At 50.9% G+C, this 16,869-nt stretch overlaps 1 protein-coding gene across 1 annotated transcript in view; it reads left to right on the top strand.

The window, feature by feature from the left end:
- LOC126507586 (L-gulonolactone oxidase) overlaps positions 1–16,175 on the top strand; it is a 19,709-nt gene extending 3,534 nt beyond the window's left edge. Inside the window, exons 2-13 of the mRNA XM_050152135.1 lie at positions 96–285; positions 1,203–1,304; positions 2,354–2,479; positions 3,997–4,091; positions 5,484–5,574; positions 7,873–8,058; positions 9,764–9,871; positions 12,255–12,331; positions 13,913–14,062; positions 14,216–14,380; positions 14,791–14,881; positions 15,335–16,175. Of these exons, the coding sequence (XP_050008092.1) occupies positions 283–285; positions 1,203–1,304; positions 2,354–2,479; positions 3,997–4,091; positions 5,484–5,574; positions 7,873–8,058; positions 9,764–9,871; positions 12,255–12,331; positions 13,913–14,062; positions 14,216–14,380; positions 14,791–14,881; positions 15,335–15,463 (1,323 nt within the window). The 5' untranslated portion in view covers positions 96–282 and the 3' untranslated portion in view covers positions 15,464–16,175. The remainder of the gene's footprint in view (positions 1–95; positions 286–1,202; positions 1,305–2,353; positions 2,480–3,996; positions 4,092–5,483; positions 5,575–7,872; positions 8,059–9,763; positions 9,872–12,254; positions 12,332–13,912; positions 14,063–14,215; positions 14,381–14,790; positions 14,882–15,334) is intronic.
- Positions 16,176–16,869: the final 694 nt, after the last annotated feature.

Consider the following 16,869-nt stretch of genomic DNA (forward strand, 5'->3'; position numbering starts at 1 on the left):
GGTTGAATGTCTGTCTACCTTTCAGCCTTCTTGGGAACATCCAGGCAGGGGGCAGGGCCCAGATACTATTTACAGGGATTGTCTGGATTTTGCAGGGGGAGGAGCCCGCTCGGCACTGTTTACCTGCCCGGCCCAAACGCCTTGGTGACCAAACCACCAGTCCCATTCTGCCTGAGGTAACCCAGAGCTGAGGTTGCCTGACCACTGCCCCTACTGCCTAGGGCTTTGTGCGACTTTCCTGGGAACGCTTCAAGTTGTCTGACACCACAGACCACGGGAACCATGGTAGGAATGACGGGGGAGGGGGGACATGATGCAGCTAGTAGATCAGGTCAGCTGTGTCCAGGCAGCACCTGTGTGAGTCAGGTATGGGAGTGTGCACCTGTAAAACAGGTGCGGGATGGCAAAGTCAGGCTGAGGCTGGAGTCATGGGAAGGGCCATGGGGATCCTCCAAGTGCTTCTTGGAACTGTTGGGGCATTAAAAGAGGTAGAAAGCCTAGGTTGGACTCTTAATGCCTTCAATTGGGTCTCTGCAAGCTTGGGGAAGACCGTTTCACCTCTCTGAGCCTTGATTTTTTGGCAGCTGAAAGAGGACTAATATCCTCTATTTGGTGACATTATTATAAGATCTAATAAGAGATGACATATAAAAGACCCAGCTATACAGTGTCTGACTGGCTATACAGAGGTGTGCAACAGGATTCTGATTCCCAGGCTGGAGGTCAAGAAGATGATATTGCCATTCAGCCCCTGAGACACACCCTGCTAGAGAAGCCAGGTCCCAGCCCTTGTCTCCTGGGCCACCTCTTCCAGCTCTTTCCCTGCAGCCCCTGGCCTCCAGCACTCTTATCTGCTGAGCCGTCACGTGCCTGGAGTACGGATTGATCTGAGGTCTGGTTTATCAGGTTCCCTTGTTGTTTGACCTGAGCCATCCCCTTGGCCTCAGAACTGGCCGAATTCCCTTCTGTCTGATCAGGAGGGAATCACAAGATAACACCAGGAAGCCCTGTGTGGGACACCAGCTTCAGAGTAGCCGCCACCCGTTTGATCTTCCTAAGTGGCCCTGACCTAAGAACCTTGGCAACCAAAGGGAGCCGGGGCTCTGCACTGTGTGTGGGATGTGGGGTTGGTGATGTGACAGCCTACAATTAGGACAGAGTGGCTGCTCACCAGCTGAGACCTGGCTTTCTTCCTGGTACAGGTCCATGGATGCAAAGGGTTCCAGTTCCAAAACTGGGCGAAGACCTATGGCTGCTGCCCAGAGATGTATTACCAGCCCACATCAGTGGAGGAGGTCAGAGAGGTGGGTTCAACACCACATGGGCTGCACAGTCTGCAGCCACAGTCCTGGCCCTGGAACAGAGGTCAGTGGGGGGCTTCCTGGTCTAAGCCCACCACAGTCCCTAACTGCTGTCCTGCTTAGGTAAACCCTAAGCTCCTCTTCCTGCTTCCCCCAGCTTCAGGTCTGCCCAGCAGAGGGCTGTAATTTCCATGCCCACCGCAAGGTGTGCACAGCCATGTGCCAAAAGCAGCCATGTCTGTACTCCCATCTCAGACTTCTGCAGTGAACTCCATGCAAACACTTGTGCACGGGCATGCGCACACACATGTGCACATATTCATGCATGCTTGTGCAGATAGATGCATATGCATGCAGACCTATGTATATACACATGCATGTACGCATTCATATGCATATGCACACACAGGCCTATGTGCATGCAACTGTACAAATGCACACACACATTCATACATCTATACACAGACACACAGACCTGTGCATAGATACCTGTTACAAATGCACATTTATGCATATATATGCATTTAGGCCTGTGCATACATATGCACATCTATAGACATGCACACACACATATATACATGGGTTTGCACACCTATACATATATGCATGAGTGCTTGTGCACATACATAAGCACACATGCATAGATACGCACTTACACTCACATCGGAGATGACTTTCTGAGAAGGATCAGGGTTGCCGGGGAAGGACACTAGTGAAGGGATTGAGGGCTGTACCCTAAAGAGACAAGAAAGAAGCATCAGGAATGGGTAAGAAGCTGGAAAGCAAACTGACTTTGGTGGCAATTAAGGGATGAGGGAGGGAACCAGGAGTGTGCTTTTGGCATAGCTACATAAGACGATGGTTTCTGAGATGTATTAGTCCCAGCTTACCTAGAAGCCCATCTCTCTGGCTCTCTGGAACCAGGCCAGGTCCACTAATGCCAAAGGTTCACTCTTCAATTTCTTCCCACCCGCTACAGACTACACCTGGCCCCGAGGGGCCCCTGGCTTTCTCTCTGAGCAGATCCTTACTGACTAATGTTGTCTTGGCAGGTGCTGGCCCTGGCTCGGCAGCAGAACAAGAGAGTGAAGGTGGTGGGCGGTGGCCACTCCCCTTCAGACATCGCCTGCACTGATGGCTTCATGATCCACATGGGCAAGATGAACCGGGTTCTGGAGGTACTGGGGCCCGTGGCTCTCTTCCCCAGCCTGTTCCTAAGCTGATAGCTTCAGCCTGTGTCCCGGACTCCATGTGTGTCCCAGTCGTGGCCTTAGTCCTCAGACTCTTCCTGCTCTGGGTCCCCAGAGTGACACCCTGATCCCTGGCCGTCCTGAGTAACTGTCTGTCACCTGAGCCCTCTCTGGGCTTGCTCAGGCTACTTGTCAAGTCTGCCTGGCCTGGCCACAAGAAGATGTCCATCCCTTCACTTGCTATAGCTTCCATTCTACCTCTTTCAAAGAGGTGTGGAGAAACAGACTCTCAAAGAGTAGAATCACAGTGACTACTCCACAAGAACCCAAAGCGACATTGAACTAGGCTTACAAAGAGACATGAAGATCAGAGACTTGCAGTGACTTGCCTGTGGTCACACAGCAAACAACAGCAAAGCTGGACCCAGACTCAGAACTGCCACTAGCTTCCTATTGCAATATTGTCCATGCAGTTTGCCTACTAGGGACACGGGATCCCAGAAACATGTGCATAGGACTTCAGTCCTCACCTGCCAGGACCGGCTCCCCTGAGCTGAATTCCACAGAATTCTCTCCCTTCCCCACAGCCAGCTAGCGATGACCTAGGTTCCTATCCTGTGCCCGTATTTGCTCAGACTGGCAGGCTCTGTCTCTTAGCAAACATCAGTCATGGCAGTAATTAACTCTGATTGCTAATTAGTGAGAACTGGACTTCAGCAATTGATTTTCCAAGCTCCGGGCCCTGGGTGGCTGTACGAGCAAGCGCTTCGTGGTTGGGCTGGTGTGGATCCTCGTCCCAGCTCTGCCACCAACTTTTCTGTTTGCATGACCTTGGATCTTGAAATAGCCCCTGGCTGCGGTCAGATCTCAGGATCCCACAGTTAGCCATTGCCCAGGTCCTTGGGGTGAGAGCAGTCTGAGACTTTGTCCTCCAAATAGCATGACCAGGCCCTGTGGCAACAGACCCTGTCCACACCTTCCCAGTGGGGACAAGGTGAGGAGCGTGGGTGTGGCCCAGCCCCCCATCCTAGCCCAAGAGTCCCAGGGCAAAGCTCTTGGCTTCTCTGGCTCTCCTTCCCTTTGCCTGTGAAAGGAGAAGTTGCACGGACATCCCTGAAGGCCTAAAGGGAGGCTCAGTCAAGAGTGTTTGCCCAGCATGTGCAAAGCCCTGGGGTTCCACTTACAAAACTAAATAAAGAGCTGACTTTGTGAGACCAGAAGCAAGGGACTGAGGCGTGCATCTGTAATCCCTCTGCTTGGAAGGCTGGTACAAGAGGATTGTACCTTTGAGGCCAACCGGGACTCCATAATAAGATTCTGTTTCAAAGACAAACTTTTCCCCAGTGTCCCAGCATTCTTGGGCTCAGTACCCCCATTCAGATTGAAAAGTGGCTCAAGCTGACCGCAGGCTAGGATAGCCATACTCACATTCCAGAGGGCTCTGACTGGGGGACCAAGGGCCCGAATGTGGCCTAGCTCCTCCCAGCCTGTGCTGACTCTGGCAGGTGGACGCGAAGAAGAAGCAGGTGAAGGTAGAAGCTGGTATCCTCCTGGCTGACCTGCATCTACAGCTGGACAAGCATGGGTTGGCCATGTCCAAGTAAGAGCCCCTCCTCCGGCCCCCACTGGGCCAGAGGTGCCTCTCCCCTCCTTGCTCTGGGCCCCCACACTCAAGGATCTGGCAGTGAGACAGTCAACACTTGGGGTGTACCCCTTCCTCAGAGCTCTGCCCTTCCCACTTGGGATGGCTTTACTCGTCATGCCCCATGGGTTAAGAGGGGGGGAAAGGTCCAAGTTGAGCAGAGTTTTGAGCATTGGTCAATGGTCTTGAACCAGGATGAGGCAACCGAGGATTGGTCTTTCCCAAAATTGGCAAAAAAAACAGCTACCAGAGCCCAAAACACAAAGGCAGGTAAAACCAGCCCAGGGAGGGACAGAAAGACAAGGTGGCCCTTCATGCCATGGCCTTCTGGTCCTTCTACCCAAATGCATTTGTCATTGCTCACCTTAGTCCTAGGGTTACCATCAGCACAGCAGTCAAATGCAGCTCACAGGGTAACTCTGAGAAAGTACCACCAGATGTCTGAACAGTGGTGTAGAAATCTCACTGCAACTGTTATTAACTCTGTGGAAATCTGGGGTTGATCTTCAGGTGTTGGGGTCAGCTCACCTCACCTTTCTAGCACAGGTCCCACAATTCTACACTATGGAAACCATTGTCCCCACCTCTCTCCCAAGGTCAGGATGGCTAGGGTATTTATAGGGTGACCGCCATGTATAGGCCATGTTTAGGCTCTGGAGATGTAAAGACAAAGGAAACCCAGACCCACCTAACAGGAGCTCCAGCAGGGGGCAGGTAGATACAGATACTGACCAGTACTGTACAGGAAGGAGGTTCAACATCAGTGACATGTTGAGGGGACCGAAAGACTTCAGGGCTCCCTAAGTTCAGCATGACTCATTCTGGGCCTGGACCCCTAGTCAAAAGGAGCTTAGCTTTCTCCCTAGAGCCCTGAGGAAGTTGTGTGGGTTCCAAGTAGGACAGGTGTCTGGGCCCTCTCCCCTTCCTTCCCTTCCAGCTCAGGGAGACTCACCTACCTAGACCTGCTGGGATAGCTGTGTGTTTAGAACCAGGGAGGTACCAGAGCCTTGGTGCTTTGGGAGCAGAGGAGTCTCAAGCAGAACCTGTGGTTCTGCTTAGAGAAGATGCCTTTGGTAGGCAGGGAAAGGGCTACAGAGACCTCAAAGGCTAAATATAAGTCAAGCCTCCCTGCAAAAGGGCCCATGCCCCAACCTGCTCATCTGCTGGTCATGGAGGTCAGGGAACCGAGGCCTGAAGAGATGGGCTGACCACAAGCTAGGCCGTCGAAGGGGAGTGGGGGGATTCTCAGGGAGAAAGAGGGTCTTCTGTCCCAGAGAGCATGGATGCATCTGGGGCTCCCTGAGAAGTCTGACTGCTCTCTGTCTCCCTCGCTCCACCTGCTGAGCACAGTCTAGGAGCGGTGTCCGATGTGACAATTGCTGGCGTCATTGGGTCTGGCACACATAACACGGGGATCAAGCATGGCATCCTGCCCACCCAGGTGAGTGAGTCCCCTAGGTCCATGACAGGTTAGGTCCATCTCTGCATGGGCCTGAGACACTTGAAAGTGCCCCCTAGAAATGCCACTTCCTTCCCTAAACCTTACCAGGCCTGAAGGAGCCCCAGGTTTGTCATGGCCTTAGCCACCCCAAGGGACACTCTCATCCCCACCCCTGTACATCCTCATAGGAAGCACAGGGCAAGGGGCACCAATTCCTTTGGAAGTTATAACCAGGAGCCAGGCGGGGGATGGGACTCCCCAGGGTAGCAGTGGAGGTAGGGCCTGCAAAAAAAAAAGCATAGGGGTAACCTGTGGCAGAATCTGTCTGTCCTCATTTAAAAAAAAAAAAAAAAGTTTATTTTAATCCATCTCTCCCTGGGTCTGTGTACACTGGTAGGGTCCCTAGCTTCTGGGTACATTGCTGTCAAAATCCTCAGTCAAAACGAAGATAGCCCAACCCACAGAGAGAGGACACAGTGTGAAGGTCATGAGTTAGCACTCATTGAACGGTGTCTGGCCGAATGGCAGTTCAGAGCTACCTGCCTCAGGAATGGCCTTTCTGAAACCAAACACTTTCAACTCTCCACACTGCCAACTTGGGGTCCCTCATGGCCATTGCCTTCTCAAAGCCGGGCTTACTGCCGCAGGGGCCCAGTGGTCTCTGGGGATATAGGCAGCACTCCCAAGAGATGAGCCCAGTGCATCACTGTCTAGGACCGATGTCAAAGATGGTCATGTCAGTTGCTCCGCGCTGGTCGTCAGGGTGTAAAACTAATTTAAGGGGGTCACTCATTAACACACACATAGGATTTATTGGTTACTTTTCTTTGGAAGCCCCACTGAGCAGGCCTGGAACCAAAGAGGTGGGGCTTGTTCTGCATTGCAGTCATGCAGATGACCACGATATTGGTCGCTTTTTGATACCGTAACAGTGTCTGAGAGAAATGCGCTTCAAGAAGGAAAGGTATATTTTTACTCAGTGGGTTTAGAGGACAGGTAAGACCCAGGAAAGCTGTTTGCTACACAGCAGCTAGGAACCAGGGATGGCAAAAGAAGGGACCGAGAGCAGGAGAGGTCCTTCCAGGGCACACCCCCAGTAGTATATTTCTTCCAGTTAGACCCAACTCTTGACTTTTTCACAACCTCCATCAAACTAATAGTCAACCCATGGATCACTGAGGTCAAATCTATCATGATTTAACGGCTTCCTCCAGACCCATCAACTGGCAACCAAGACTTTAACCCATGCACCTGTGGGGGACATTTCAGATTCAAGGTAAAAAGGTGGCCAGCTCTCGTATTGCGTCGGCTTACAGTGGGAGGTTAGTCCCAGGCTTCACACTTGATCCTCCTACCTTCCTAAGTAGTGATGGCTGTCACCTGTTGAGGTCACAGGAGTGACTAATTCAGAGCCCCACCCTGCACAGGCCTTCAGATGCTCAAGAAGCGTCTCTCACTGGCCTGCTCTCCTCAAGGCTCTGAATCTCCAACGGTACAACAAATACCGAGATGCCACCCTGTCCCCACAGCTGGCCACGGTGTCCCACTTCTGTCAGTTCCTCCTCTCTGCTCTCCGGTCACTGTTAATCAGGATTAGTTCAGCTGTAGCTGTCCTCTCTCCCTGAGCAACCAACCACCAACTGCGTGTGTCAGAAGCGATTTCCATCCAAATGAGCAGGTAGCAGAGTACAGAGAAGGACCCCGATAGCCATGAGAGAAAGCCCTTCTGCAAGTGGGGACCCCGGGGACCTCCCTCAGTTTGCAACCAAAGGCCTCAACACTCGCAGAAACCCAAACTTTCTAGTCAGGTGAGGCTAAGCAGGAGAATGCATTTCCTGGGGGTGGGAGGAGTCCTCTGTTGACGAGGAAGGCTGTTGGGATCTCAATCCGCTGTCTCATCTGAGGGTACACATGTGCTCACTCAGCCTTGTGAAGCACATCTCCTGCGGATCTGTTTCTCCAGGCAGCAGAGTATCACCAGGCAGTGGAGGTTAGCTGCTTCTTGCCTGTGAGGTCACAGAATGATGGAGGAGAGGCCAAGCCAGCAGGGTCCCTGTGACAATGTACTCCACACTCCTGAGAGTTGAGCGCTGATGCCAGGTTCAGCTTTCCTCTCACCCATTTCTCCCCCGGTTCCCAGAATGCCCTCTCAGAGTAGTATAAGACACCTAGCTAGGAAGCTGTGTGGCTGGCCATGGTGGCTCCTGGGAGTAAGTGCTGCCTGGTCTCTGTTGTACAAGTCTGAAAGCTGGGTGGTTCTGAGCGGGCTATTAAGAGTGACACCTCGCCCTCTGCCAGGTGGTGGCCTTGACCCTGATGAAGGCTGACGGGACAGTTCTGGAATGCTCCGAGTCAAGCAACGTGGAGGTGTTCCAGGCTGCACGAGTGCACCTGGGCTGTCTGGGCATCATCCTCACCGTGACTCTGCAGTGCGTGCCACAGTTCCACCTCCAGGAGACCTCCTTCCCTTCAACCCTCAAGGAGGTACTAGCCTTCCGCTCTCCACTGCCCAGCCTCAGAAAACAAATGGAGGGCCCAACCAGGGGTCCTCACCCTCAGACAGTTCCCGTGGACCTCTGGTGTCCTGAGGGAGAGGGGTTTTCATTTCACACACACCCCCTTTCTTTCGTGTCCCAAGAGAGACTGGTCAGAAACATGGTGAACTTTAAGACCCAGAAGAGCCTCAAGATTTACTTGAGCTGTAGATGTAGAAGGGGTTTGAGCGGAGATCTGCCCCAGGAAACCCTGAGGACTAGCTGTTCTCAGGCACTGACTGGCACCTGTCCTATGAGGGGACATGCCAGGACTCCCTTACCATGGAAGACACCACAGGCTGAGATCTGGGCCCAGTCTCTAAACATGGTCACATCCTAAGGAGGGGAGGTCAGTTAGGGAGTCAGGGTAGGAATCTAGTAGACACAGGTCAGGCAGTGGCAGAGAAACCCCTGGGAAACTGATCAATGAGATGGTCTGTCACCCCGCAAAAGGGGGCTTTTGTGAAAGAGGAGCCTTTGAAGGCAGCGCATTTGACTGACGAGAGAGCCCAGAGGGGTTAGCTAGGCAGGAATGGAGGTAGTGAGGAAAGGTGGGGTTCCCAAAGCAGCAGGAATGGGTGTCCACAGCATGCTGCAGGGAATCAGATCAATCCCAGGAGGCCATCGCTGACCTCCATGAGAACAGCTGCAGAGGGGCTCCTAAAGGTGCAGGAGAAAAGGACCATCGCAGGCTAGGAAGGGATGTGTATGTATCTAGGACCATGTTCCAGCAGAAAGAGGTTGTAATTTTGCATGCTGCATTGTTAAATCTTTTGTCCTGCTTCCAAGTCCAGCTAGAATGTACTGATGCTTAATCTGGAGCTTTTGACCAACAGACAGGGTTTGTCTGTCCACCTTTAGCTGTCCTGGAACTCACTCTGTACACCAGGCTGGCCTCAAACTCACAGAAATCCACCTACCTCTGCCTCCCGAGTGCTGGGATTAAACACATGTACTACCACACCCAACTCCTATTTGGTAATATTAAGACAACTTCAGTATTTTCTTCAATTTGAAATAAACCAAAACATGCCCAGGCCTGGACTTGGGTTTATTGACTTCTCTCTGTGACTGAGAGCTTCTTCCTGTACCAGTTTCTTTTGCATGGTGGTCACCAATGAGAGATAGGCACATGTTAAAGGAAGAAGGGTTCCTTTGAGCTTACAGTTGCAGGGCATTCTGCCCATCACAGCAGGGAGAGCAGAGTAGACAGCAGGAAGCAGAGGAAGTGGGGTACAGGCAGGGACCAGTTATGCCTCAGCTCTGACCTTCCGATAATATCTTCATATTATGAATCCATCAATAGCTTGGCTTGGGCAGGTGGTGGTGGCAGCAGCTCACACCTTTAATCTCAGCACTCAGGAGGCAGAAGCAGGCAGATCTCTGAGTTTGAGGCCAGCTTGGTCTACACGGCAAATTAAGAATAGCCAGAGTTATTAACACAGAGAAACCCTGTCTCAAAAAAACTTAAAAAAAAAAAAAAGAAAGAAAAGAAAAGAGCCTGACTCATTGATTTGGTCAGAGTCTGCACAATCCAATCATCTCTGGAGACACTCACCTAGACCCACTCAGGGCTTTCACTAATCCAGGTGTTTCTCAATCTAACCAAGTTGACGTCAAGATCTTCTCTCCTACTTCCTTCCCTCTTGTGCCAGGTCCTGGACAACCTAGACAGCCACCTGAAGAAGTCAGAATACTTCCGCTTCCTCTGGTTTCCCCACAGTGAGAACGTCAGCATCATCTACCAAGACCACACCAATAAGGTAAACACAGTGAGGGCCCAACCTGGCCCAGCATCCCGGAGCAGGGGGCTGCTGGTTAGTAGAGTACTCACTGTCCATCCTCACCGCATCCTGCACACCCTCCCTATCCCAGGGTAGCTGACATTTGTTGTCCTGATGCCTAGGGAAATGGGCTTGTCATTGAACATGAAGAGAGGATGAGACAGGCGAAGGTGGGAAGGAACGTGGCTAAGATGGGGTCCGGCATGTCAAAACCTAGATGTGGGAGGGAGACAGAGAGAACTGAAGTACATGGAGGAGCAGACAGGATGGATGAGTGTGAGACAGCTGGCCTGGCCCACAGGATCCTTCCTTCTCTAACACTTCCGCTCTTCCACTTCAGTTGAAGAAAAATCCTATTTTGTCTCCTTTAGTCACAGCCTTGCAGGTATGGGGCTTCTTAACAGAAGGAAAGAAATGTAGCAGGCTTTCTTTAGGGCCACCAACCAGCTCCCAAATCATGACTCGGAGACTTATTATTCATTCTGAATGCTCACGTCTTATGCTTGTCCCACTAGCTCTTATTAAAAACTGAAACTAACCTGTTTCTCCTCTTCTACATTTTGCCTCAGCTTTTTTACTTTCCCTTCATTCTGTATGTCCTACTCCATGACTGACTAGCTCTGGGCTTCTCCTCCTTTGTCTTCCTGGTCTTCTCCTCCACTAGAGTTGAACTTCCTCCTCCTACTTTTTCTCTCTTCCTGCCAGCCCCATCTATCCCTCTACTGCCTAGCTATTGGCTGTTCAGCTTTATATTAGACCAATCAGATGCCTTAGGCAGGCAAGGTAAAACAGAAACACATCTTTACATAATGAAACAGATGCAGCATAAACAAATGTAATACACCTTTACCTAGTTAAATAGTCTGTCACATAAACAAATATAACACATCTTTACCTAGTTAAAGTAATATTCTATTCCACAACAAAAAAAGCCATCACTTACCAGCTGAGGTGTTGTTGGCTCAGCTGATAAAGTGCTTGTCATGTTTGCAGCGTCCCCAGCATCCAGAAAAAATAAATATAAAGAGGCTTTGGGTGGTAGCACACATCTGTATCTCTACTGAGGAAGTAGCGATGGGAGGAATCCTGGGGCTCAGTGGCCAGTCAGTCCAGCTACTGGGTAAGCTCCAGGTTCAATGTGAGACTGTCTCAAGAAATTAAGATGGAGAGACTAAAGAAGATGCTCAGTATTGGCTTCTGGCCTGCACAGGTGCACAGATACACATATAAGCATACACAAAATGAGCCTTTAAAATGCCATAATTTAAAAATGAATGTCGGTGGTGTCCAAATCCTCCTGTGTGTAGGGGACAGTACAGGGTTTGTGAAGGTGACTGCTGAACACCTGGATCATAGGATCACCAGAAAAGACAGCGACTGTTAAGCCTGACCTGATGACCTGAGTTCAATTCCTGGGATCCACATGGTGGAAATTAACTTTGCCATGGAAAAAGGCTTCCAGTTGTCCTGGCCATCTTACTTTCCTCCCTCCTCCTCTAACATTAATCCCTCCTGGGACATGTCTTTTACAGTTGCTCTTATGGGGTGGGGGGGGCTGCCACCCAGCTCCCAAATAAATCACAAAGAGGCTAATTCTTTCTTATGAATGCCCAGCCTAAGCTTGGCTTGTTTCTAGCCAGCTTTTATTAATTTAAATTATCCCATCTACCTCTTGACTGGGCTTTTCCCTTTACTTATGTATATCTTATTACTTTCACTCTTACTCCATGTCTGGCTGGGCAGCTGGCCCCTGGTGTCCCCTCTTTTTCTTTCTTTCTTTCTTTCTTTCTTTCTTTCTTTCTTTCTTTCTTTCTTTCTTTCTTTCTCTTTTTGAGACAGGGTTTCTCTCTGTAACTTTCCTGGCTGTGCTGGAACTCACTTTGTATACCAGGCTGGCCGTGAACTCACTGAGATCTGCCTGCCTCTGCCTCCCAAGTGCTTGCATTAAAGGCATGCACTGCCTGGCTTCTCCTTCTTTTCCTTGTTCATCTTTTCTTCCCAAATTTCTCCTCCTATTTATTCTCTCTACCTCCATCCCCACCAATCCTTGGTCTTGCCTACCTATTGGCTGTTCAACTCTTTATTAGACCAACACAGTGTTTTAGAACAGGCAATTGACACAGCTTTACAGAATTAAACAAATATAACAGAAAAGACTGCAAGATATCTTTGCATCATTGAACAAATATTCCACAGAATATTGCAAGATATCTTCACATCATTGAACAAATATTCATTCCACAGCATAAACGAATATAACACATCTTAAAATAATATTCCACAACAGTCTTCTAATGGGACATCATGATAAACAAGTCAGAAGTTGAGCCCTGGTGCCTAGCTCTAATACTTATCCTTCTAGCCCCCCTCCTCTGCATCTAGCTGGTTTTGGGACTGTGCCATCGGACTCTACCTATTGGAATTCTTGCTCTGGATCAGGTAGGAATGCCATGGGACTTCTATCCCATCTATTTGTATGCTGTGGAGGACACAGTCCATGAGAAGAGTCCCTGCCTTTGCACCTGCAAACTGGGTCTGCCTCCTGGGTCTAGGGCCATGGTTTCAGCTCTGGCCACACACTGGAATCACATGGAGAGCTTGGGTATATTCTAAAAACAACAAAAGTCACGAGGATTTGAAGGAGAGTAAAGCACCCTGGGAGCTGGCAGCCTGTGGACTTGGGAAAGGCAAGGGGACTATGAGACTGAAGGAGAGGGTTGAGTCCACATGAGCAGTGCGTGTAACAAGTCAGCAGGAGTACAGGAAAAGTGGTGGATGGGTGGTTTGGCGGATGGATGGATGGATGGATGGATGGATGGATGGATGGATGGATGGTTTGGTAGGTGGGTAGATGAATGGATGGATGGATGGATGGATGGATGGATGGATGGATGGATGGATGGATGGGCGATTTGGTGGTTGGATGGATGAATGGGCAGTTTGGATGGATGGATGGATGGATGGATGGATGGATGGATGGATGGATGGATAATTTGGTGGATGGATGGGTGAGTGGATTCTGAGCATCAGTGTTTTGTTGCTGTGACAACACACCTGAGAATGTCATCTTAAAGGAAGGGAGGCTTATTTAGGCTCATGAGTTCAGAGGTCCCAGTCCATGGTCATTGATGTCCCTACTGTTGGGGCTGAGGCAGAGACTCAAGGTGAGGACATAGCGGTGAAGAACTGACCACCTCACAGCAGGCAGGAAGCAGAGAAATGAAAGGTCTGTGGGTAGATACACATTCAGAGGCACACTCCTAGTGACCTGATTCCTCCCACCTGAGCCCTATCTCCTGAGAGTCCACACAACTGAGAACTCCCTGATGGTGTGTCAACTCACTAAGAAGGCAGCACCCACCTCGTGATCTAATTGTTTCCTGAATGCACCACCAGCCAAAGAGGAATCCTGTGTGTGTGTGTGTGTGCGTGCGTGCGTGCGTGTGTGTGTGTGTGTGTGTGTGTGAACAATGGCATGGTGAACTTTCTAGAGCCAAAAGCTGAGAGGCAGTTGTGTCTTGGCCCAGGAAGCACTGAGCTCTCTTTCTATAGTCCCCCAGGGAACTCCCAGCATTGTATCTAGGGACAAGAGTCTAGCCCAAGACCCTCTCCCAAGACACTGGCCCCCTTTAGCTTCTTTCTCTTGGCAGCATTGAATCACAGTTCCCAGGGTGTAGACGGAGAGCAAACAGCACATTCTTTATGGAACTAAACCCGGCAGGCACCTGCAGAAATTAAAACCACACTCTGCCTTGACCTGGCTATCCCATAAGGCTTTGAGACATAGACATCTGTTATTGCGTGGTACAAAGTGACAAGATCCTGCACATAGTCTTAAGGGCTGGCAGTAGGAGACCAACACCATACTGGCTTAAACCTGTATACAGCAAGGCCACTAGGAGTGTAGAAGTGAAGAGTGAGGGCCTGATGTGGAAAGAACTCAGCCCACAGCTGACACACAGTAATTGCTCACACACACACACACACACACACTCTGCCTCTCTGCCCTGTCCCCTCCAGCACCTACTGGCCATTCCTCGTGGGCTGGATCAACCGCTTCTTCTTCTGGCTGCTGTTCAGCCATAAGAAGAAGAGCAGCAACCTCAGCCACAAGATCTTCACCTACGAGTGTCGCTTCAAACAGCACGTCCAAGACTGGGCCATCCCCAGGTAGCGCACGCCCCCAGGCCTACTATGAAAAGCAGGGACCCTCTAGAGCTGGGAGTCCCTATTGCCTGGGCTGAGGTTCCCCGGGAGCCCTGAATGGAACCATGGAGGGGGACTGGGGCAGTGCCTTCTTACTCTGGGGTCTCTCCTGGGCAGGGAGAAGACCAAGGAGGCCCTGCTGGAGCTGAAGGCCATGCTGGAGGCCCACCCCCATGTGGTAGCCCACTTCCCCGTGGAGGTGCGCTTCACCCGAGGTGATGAGATCCTGCTGAGCCCTTGCTTCCAGAGAGACAGCTGCTACATGAACATCATCATGTACAGGTGACAGGGCCCTGCAGGGCGTGGGGTAGAACCCTTGCTGTTGTCAGACTCTCTGCCTGTGCATTACACTGTCTCTGTTTTACACTACGGTAGCTAACCTGTGTAAAGCAAAGTCCAGGCAGGAAGTGAGAAAATTTTCAGCTCCATTACCTTAGGGTCTCTGGCCAAGATTAAACTCACAGTCATATGCAGGTACCAACTGATGAACACAGAAAGGGGACAAAGTCTTGGGGATGCGCCATGCGCAGAAGCCTTCAGGTGCTTGTCCTGTCTGTGCCGTCCTGCAGGGAGGGCCAGTCGGATCTCCAGTCACCTGCCGGATTAGGGCAGGCTGCTGGGAATGCACCCGAGGCAGGAGGGGCACCTCATGAGACAGGGAAGGCCGGATAATCATCTTTTCTCTGCCCTAGACCCTATGGCAAGGATGTGCCTCGGCTGGACTACTGGCAGGCTTATGAGACCATCATGAAGAAGTTTGGAGGCAGACCCCACTGGGCAAAGGTAACTCTTCGGCACCCATCGTCACGGGGCTGCTGCTATGCGCTTTGCTTCCACCAGAGGGCGCCGCTCCTCTCCATTACTCTGAGCTAGTAAAGGGGCCCTTGGGGATTTTCATAGAAACTTCCTTCACTTTATAGGATTATCCTGTGGCGCTTGTGCACGGGATAAGGATCTGTGTGTCCATTTAACAGATAGGAAAGAGAAGGCCTGTGCGGTGGTGGGACCAGAGCCAGGAACTCCATGGTGTTATGGGATGAGGGGACCAGTGATGAATTCTAAATTCCTTCCGCTTTACTTTCCAAACCCCTTTCTTTCTGTCTGGGAGTCTGTACTGTGTGTAGAAGGTGGGGGAGCAGTGTCATAATGCAGGCTCGGAGACGTTGGGTCCTGGCTTGTAGCGTAGCCTGCCAGCTCCGTTAAGACGAAGTCTACTGCGTCTGCTTGCTTCCACAGGCCCACAATTGCACCAGGAAGGACTTTGAGAAAATGTACCCTGCCTTTCGAAAGTTCTGTGACATCCGCGAGAAGCTGGACCCCACTGGAATGTTCTTGAATCCGTACCTGGAGAAGGTGTTCTACTAAAACAGGAGTAGCAGAAGCCACCCCCACCCCTCACGGTCCTGCGACCTTTTGGGGGGGGGAGATAGAACAGGGTCCCACAGGCACAGTAGGGGCCGACCTCCTCTCCTGACCACACAGAAGGGCTGGGCTCGGGGTGGGGCCTCTCTGCCCCTTTCTCCACCGTCATCAAAGCACCCCAGGCAAGAGGCAGCCTCTCAGTCAAGTTCCTGTTTGCACACCCGTGAATCCCACAGGCTGGGGATTTGGTCATTCCTAGGCTCTGTCAGCCAGGTGCAGTGAGTTTCCTGCGGCCTGAAGTTCCCCAGCCCTCTCCAGAAGGAATCCCTTAGCGAGAGTTTTAGCACAGGGCTGGCGTGGAGCATCCTCTGCATTCTTTTATCTTTAAAAGCTCTTCTGGATGCCCAGCGACTGTCTGGTCCTGGGTAAACCATCTTCCAGACGGTTCCCACTGGCCTGCCGTGCCTGGCCCTCACAGTGCCTCTTTCAGCATCCCTGGCCTCTTCTGTGTGCTTCCCTCCCCTCGCCTCAGAGACAGGTCTTAAAAGCAGGAGTCTCACCATGGTTTTCCCCAGGTACCGTTCTCACCTTCCCCTTCACAAGGGTGATTTCAGTTTGCTCTGTGACCTTTCTAGAGTGTTCCCTGGAGAACCAAGATTCTCCAGCTGCTTTGTAAAAATTAAAAGACTCTGAAGATATTGTTCTGCCTTGAGAAGTTTATATTAATTCTTTATCTCGTAAAGAGCTAAAGTGCAAAACGTACTTACCAACGGAACTGCCAGATCAGCAAAGGGACAAAGGACTCGGGTAGACTGCAAATGCACACAGGCCACTGAACGCGTAAAAAATCGTTCAGCATCCCTGTCATAGGAATGTGCAAATGGAGGCCATGGACTGACACTCTTAGTATCAACAATAACACATAGTTTAATGTAGAAGCTTACTCAAAACACTATAGTTTTTAAATTTTTTTAATTTTTTTAATTACATTTTACATTTCAACCACAGTTCTCCTCCCCACTCCTCCTCCCTCCCCAATCCCCTACCTCCCTTCCAGACCACCCTCCATCTACTCCTCATGACAGGTAAGGGCTCTGATGGGGAGTCAACAGAGCCTGGCACATTAAGTTGGGTCAGGACCAAGCCCCTCCCCGCTGCATTAAGGCTAGCATGGCATCCCACCACAGGGAATGGGCTCCAACAAGCTAGCTCATGCACCAGGGACAGATCCTGGTCCTACTGCCAGGGGCCCCTCCGATAGTCCAAGCTTCGATTTTTTTTAACTTGATTGCCTATTTCTCGTGTGTGAGCTTTGTAGATGATAGTGCCAAGTTGACTAGCCAAAAGGTTAAACAGGCCTATTAGGGGAAATTTGGGGGCTGTAGAGTCCACCCTAACTCCAGCCAGAG

Source organism: Alexandromys fortis, unplaced genomic scaffold, assembly GCF_014885135.2.
Source record: "Alexandromys fortis isolate MF-2015 unplaced genomic scaffold, M_Fortis_MF-2015_v1.1 scaffold_75, whole genome shotgun sequence".
Lineage (NCBI taxonomy): Eukaryota > Metazoa > Chordata > Mammalia > Rodentia > Cricetidae > Alexandromys > Alexandromys fortis.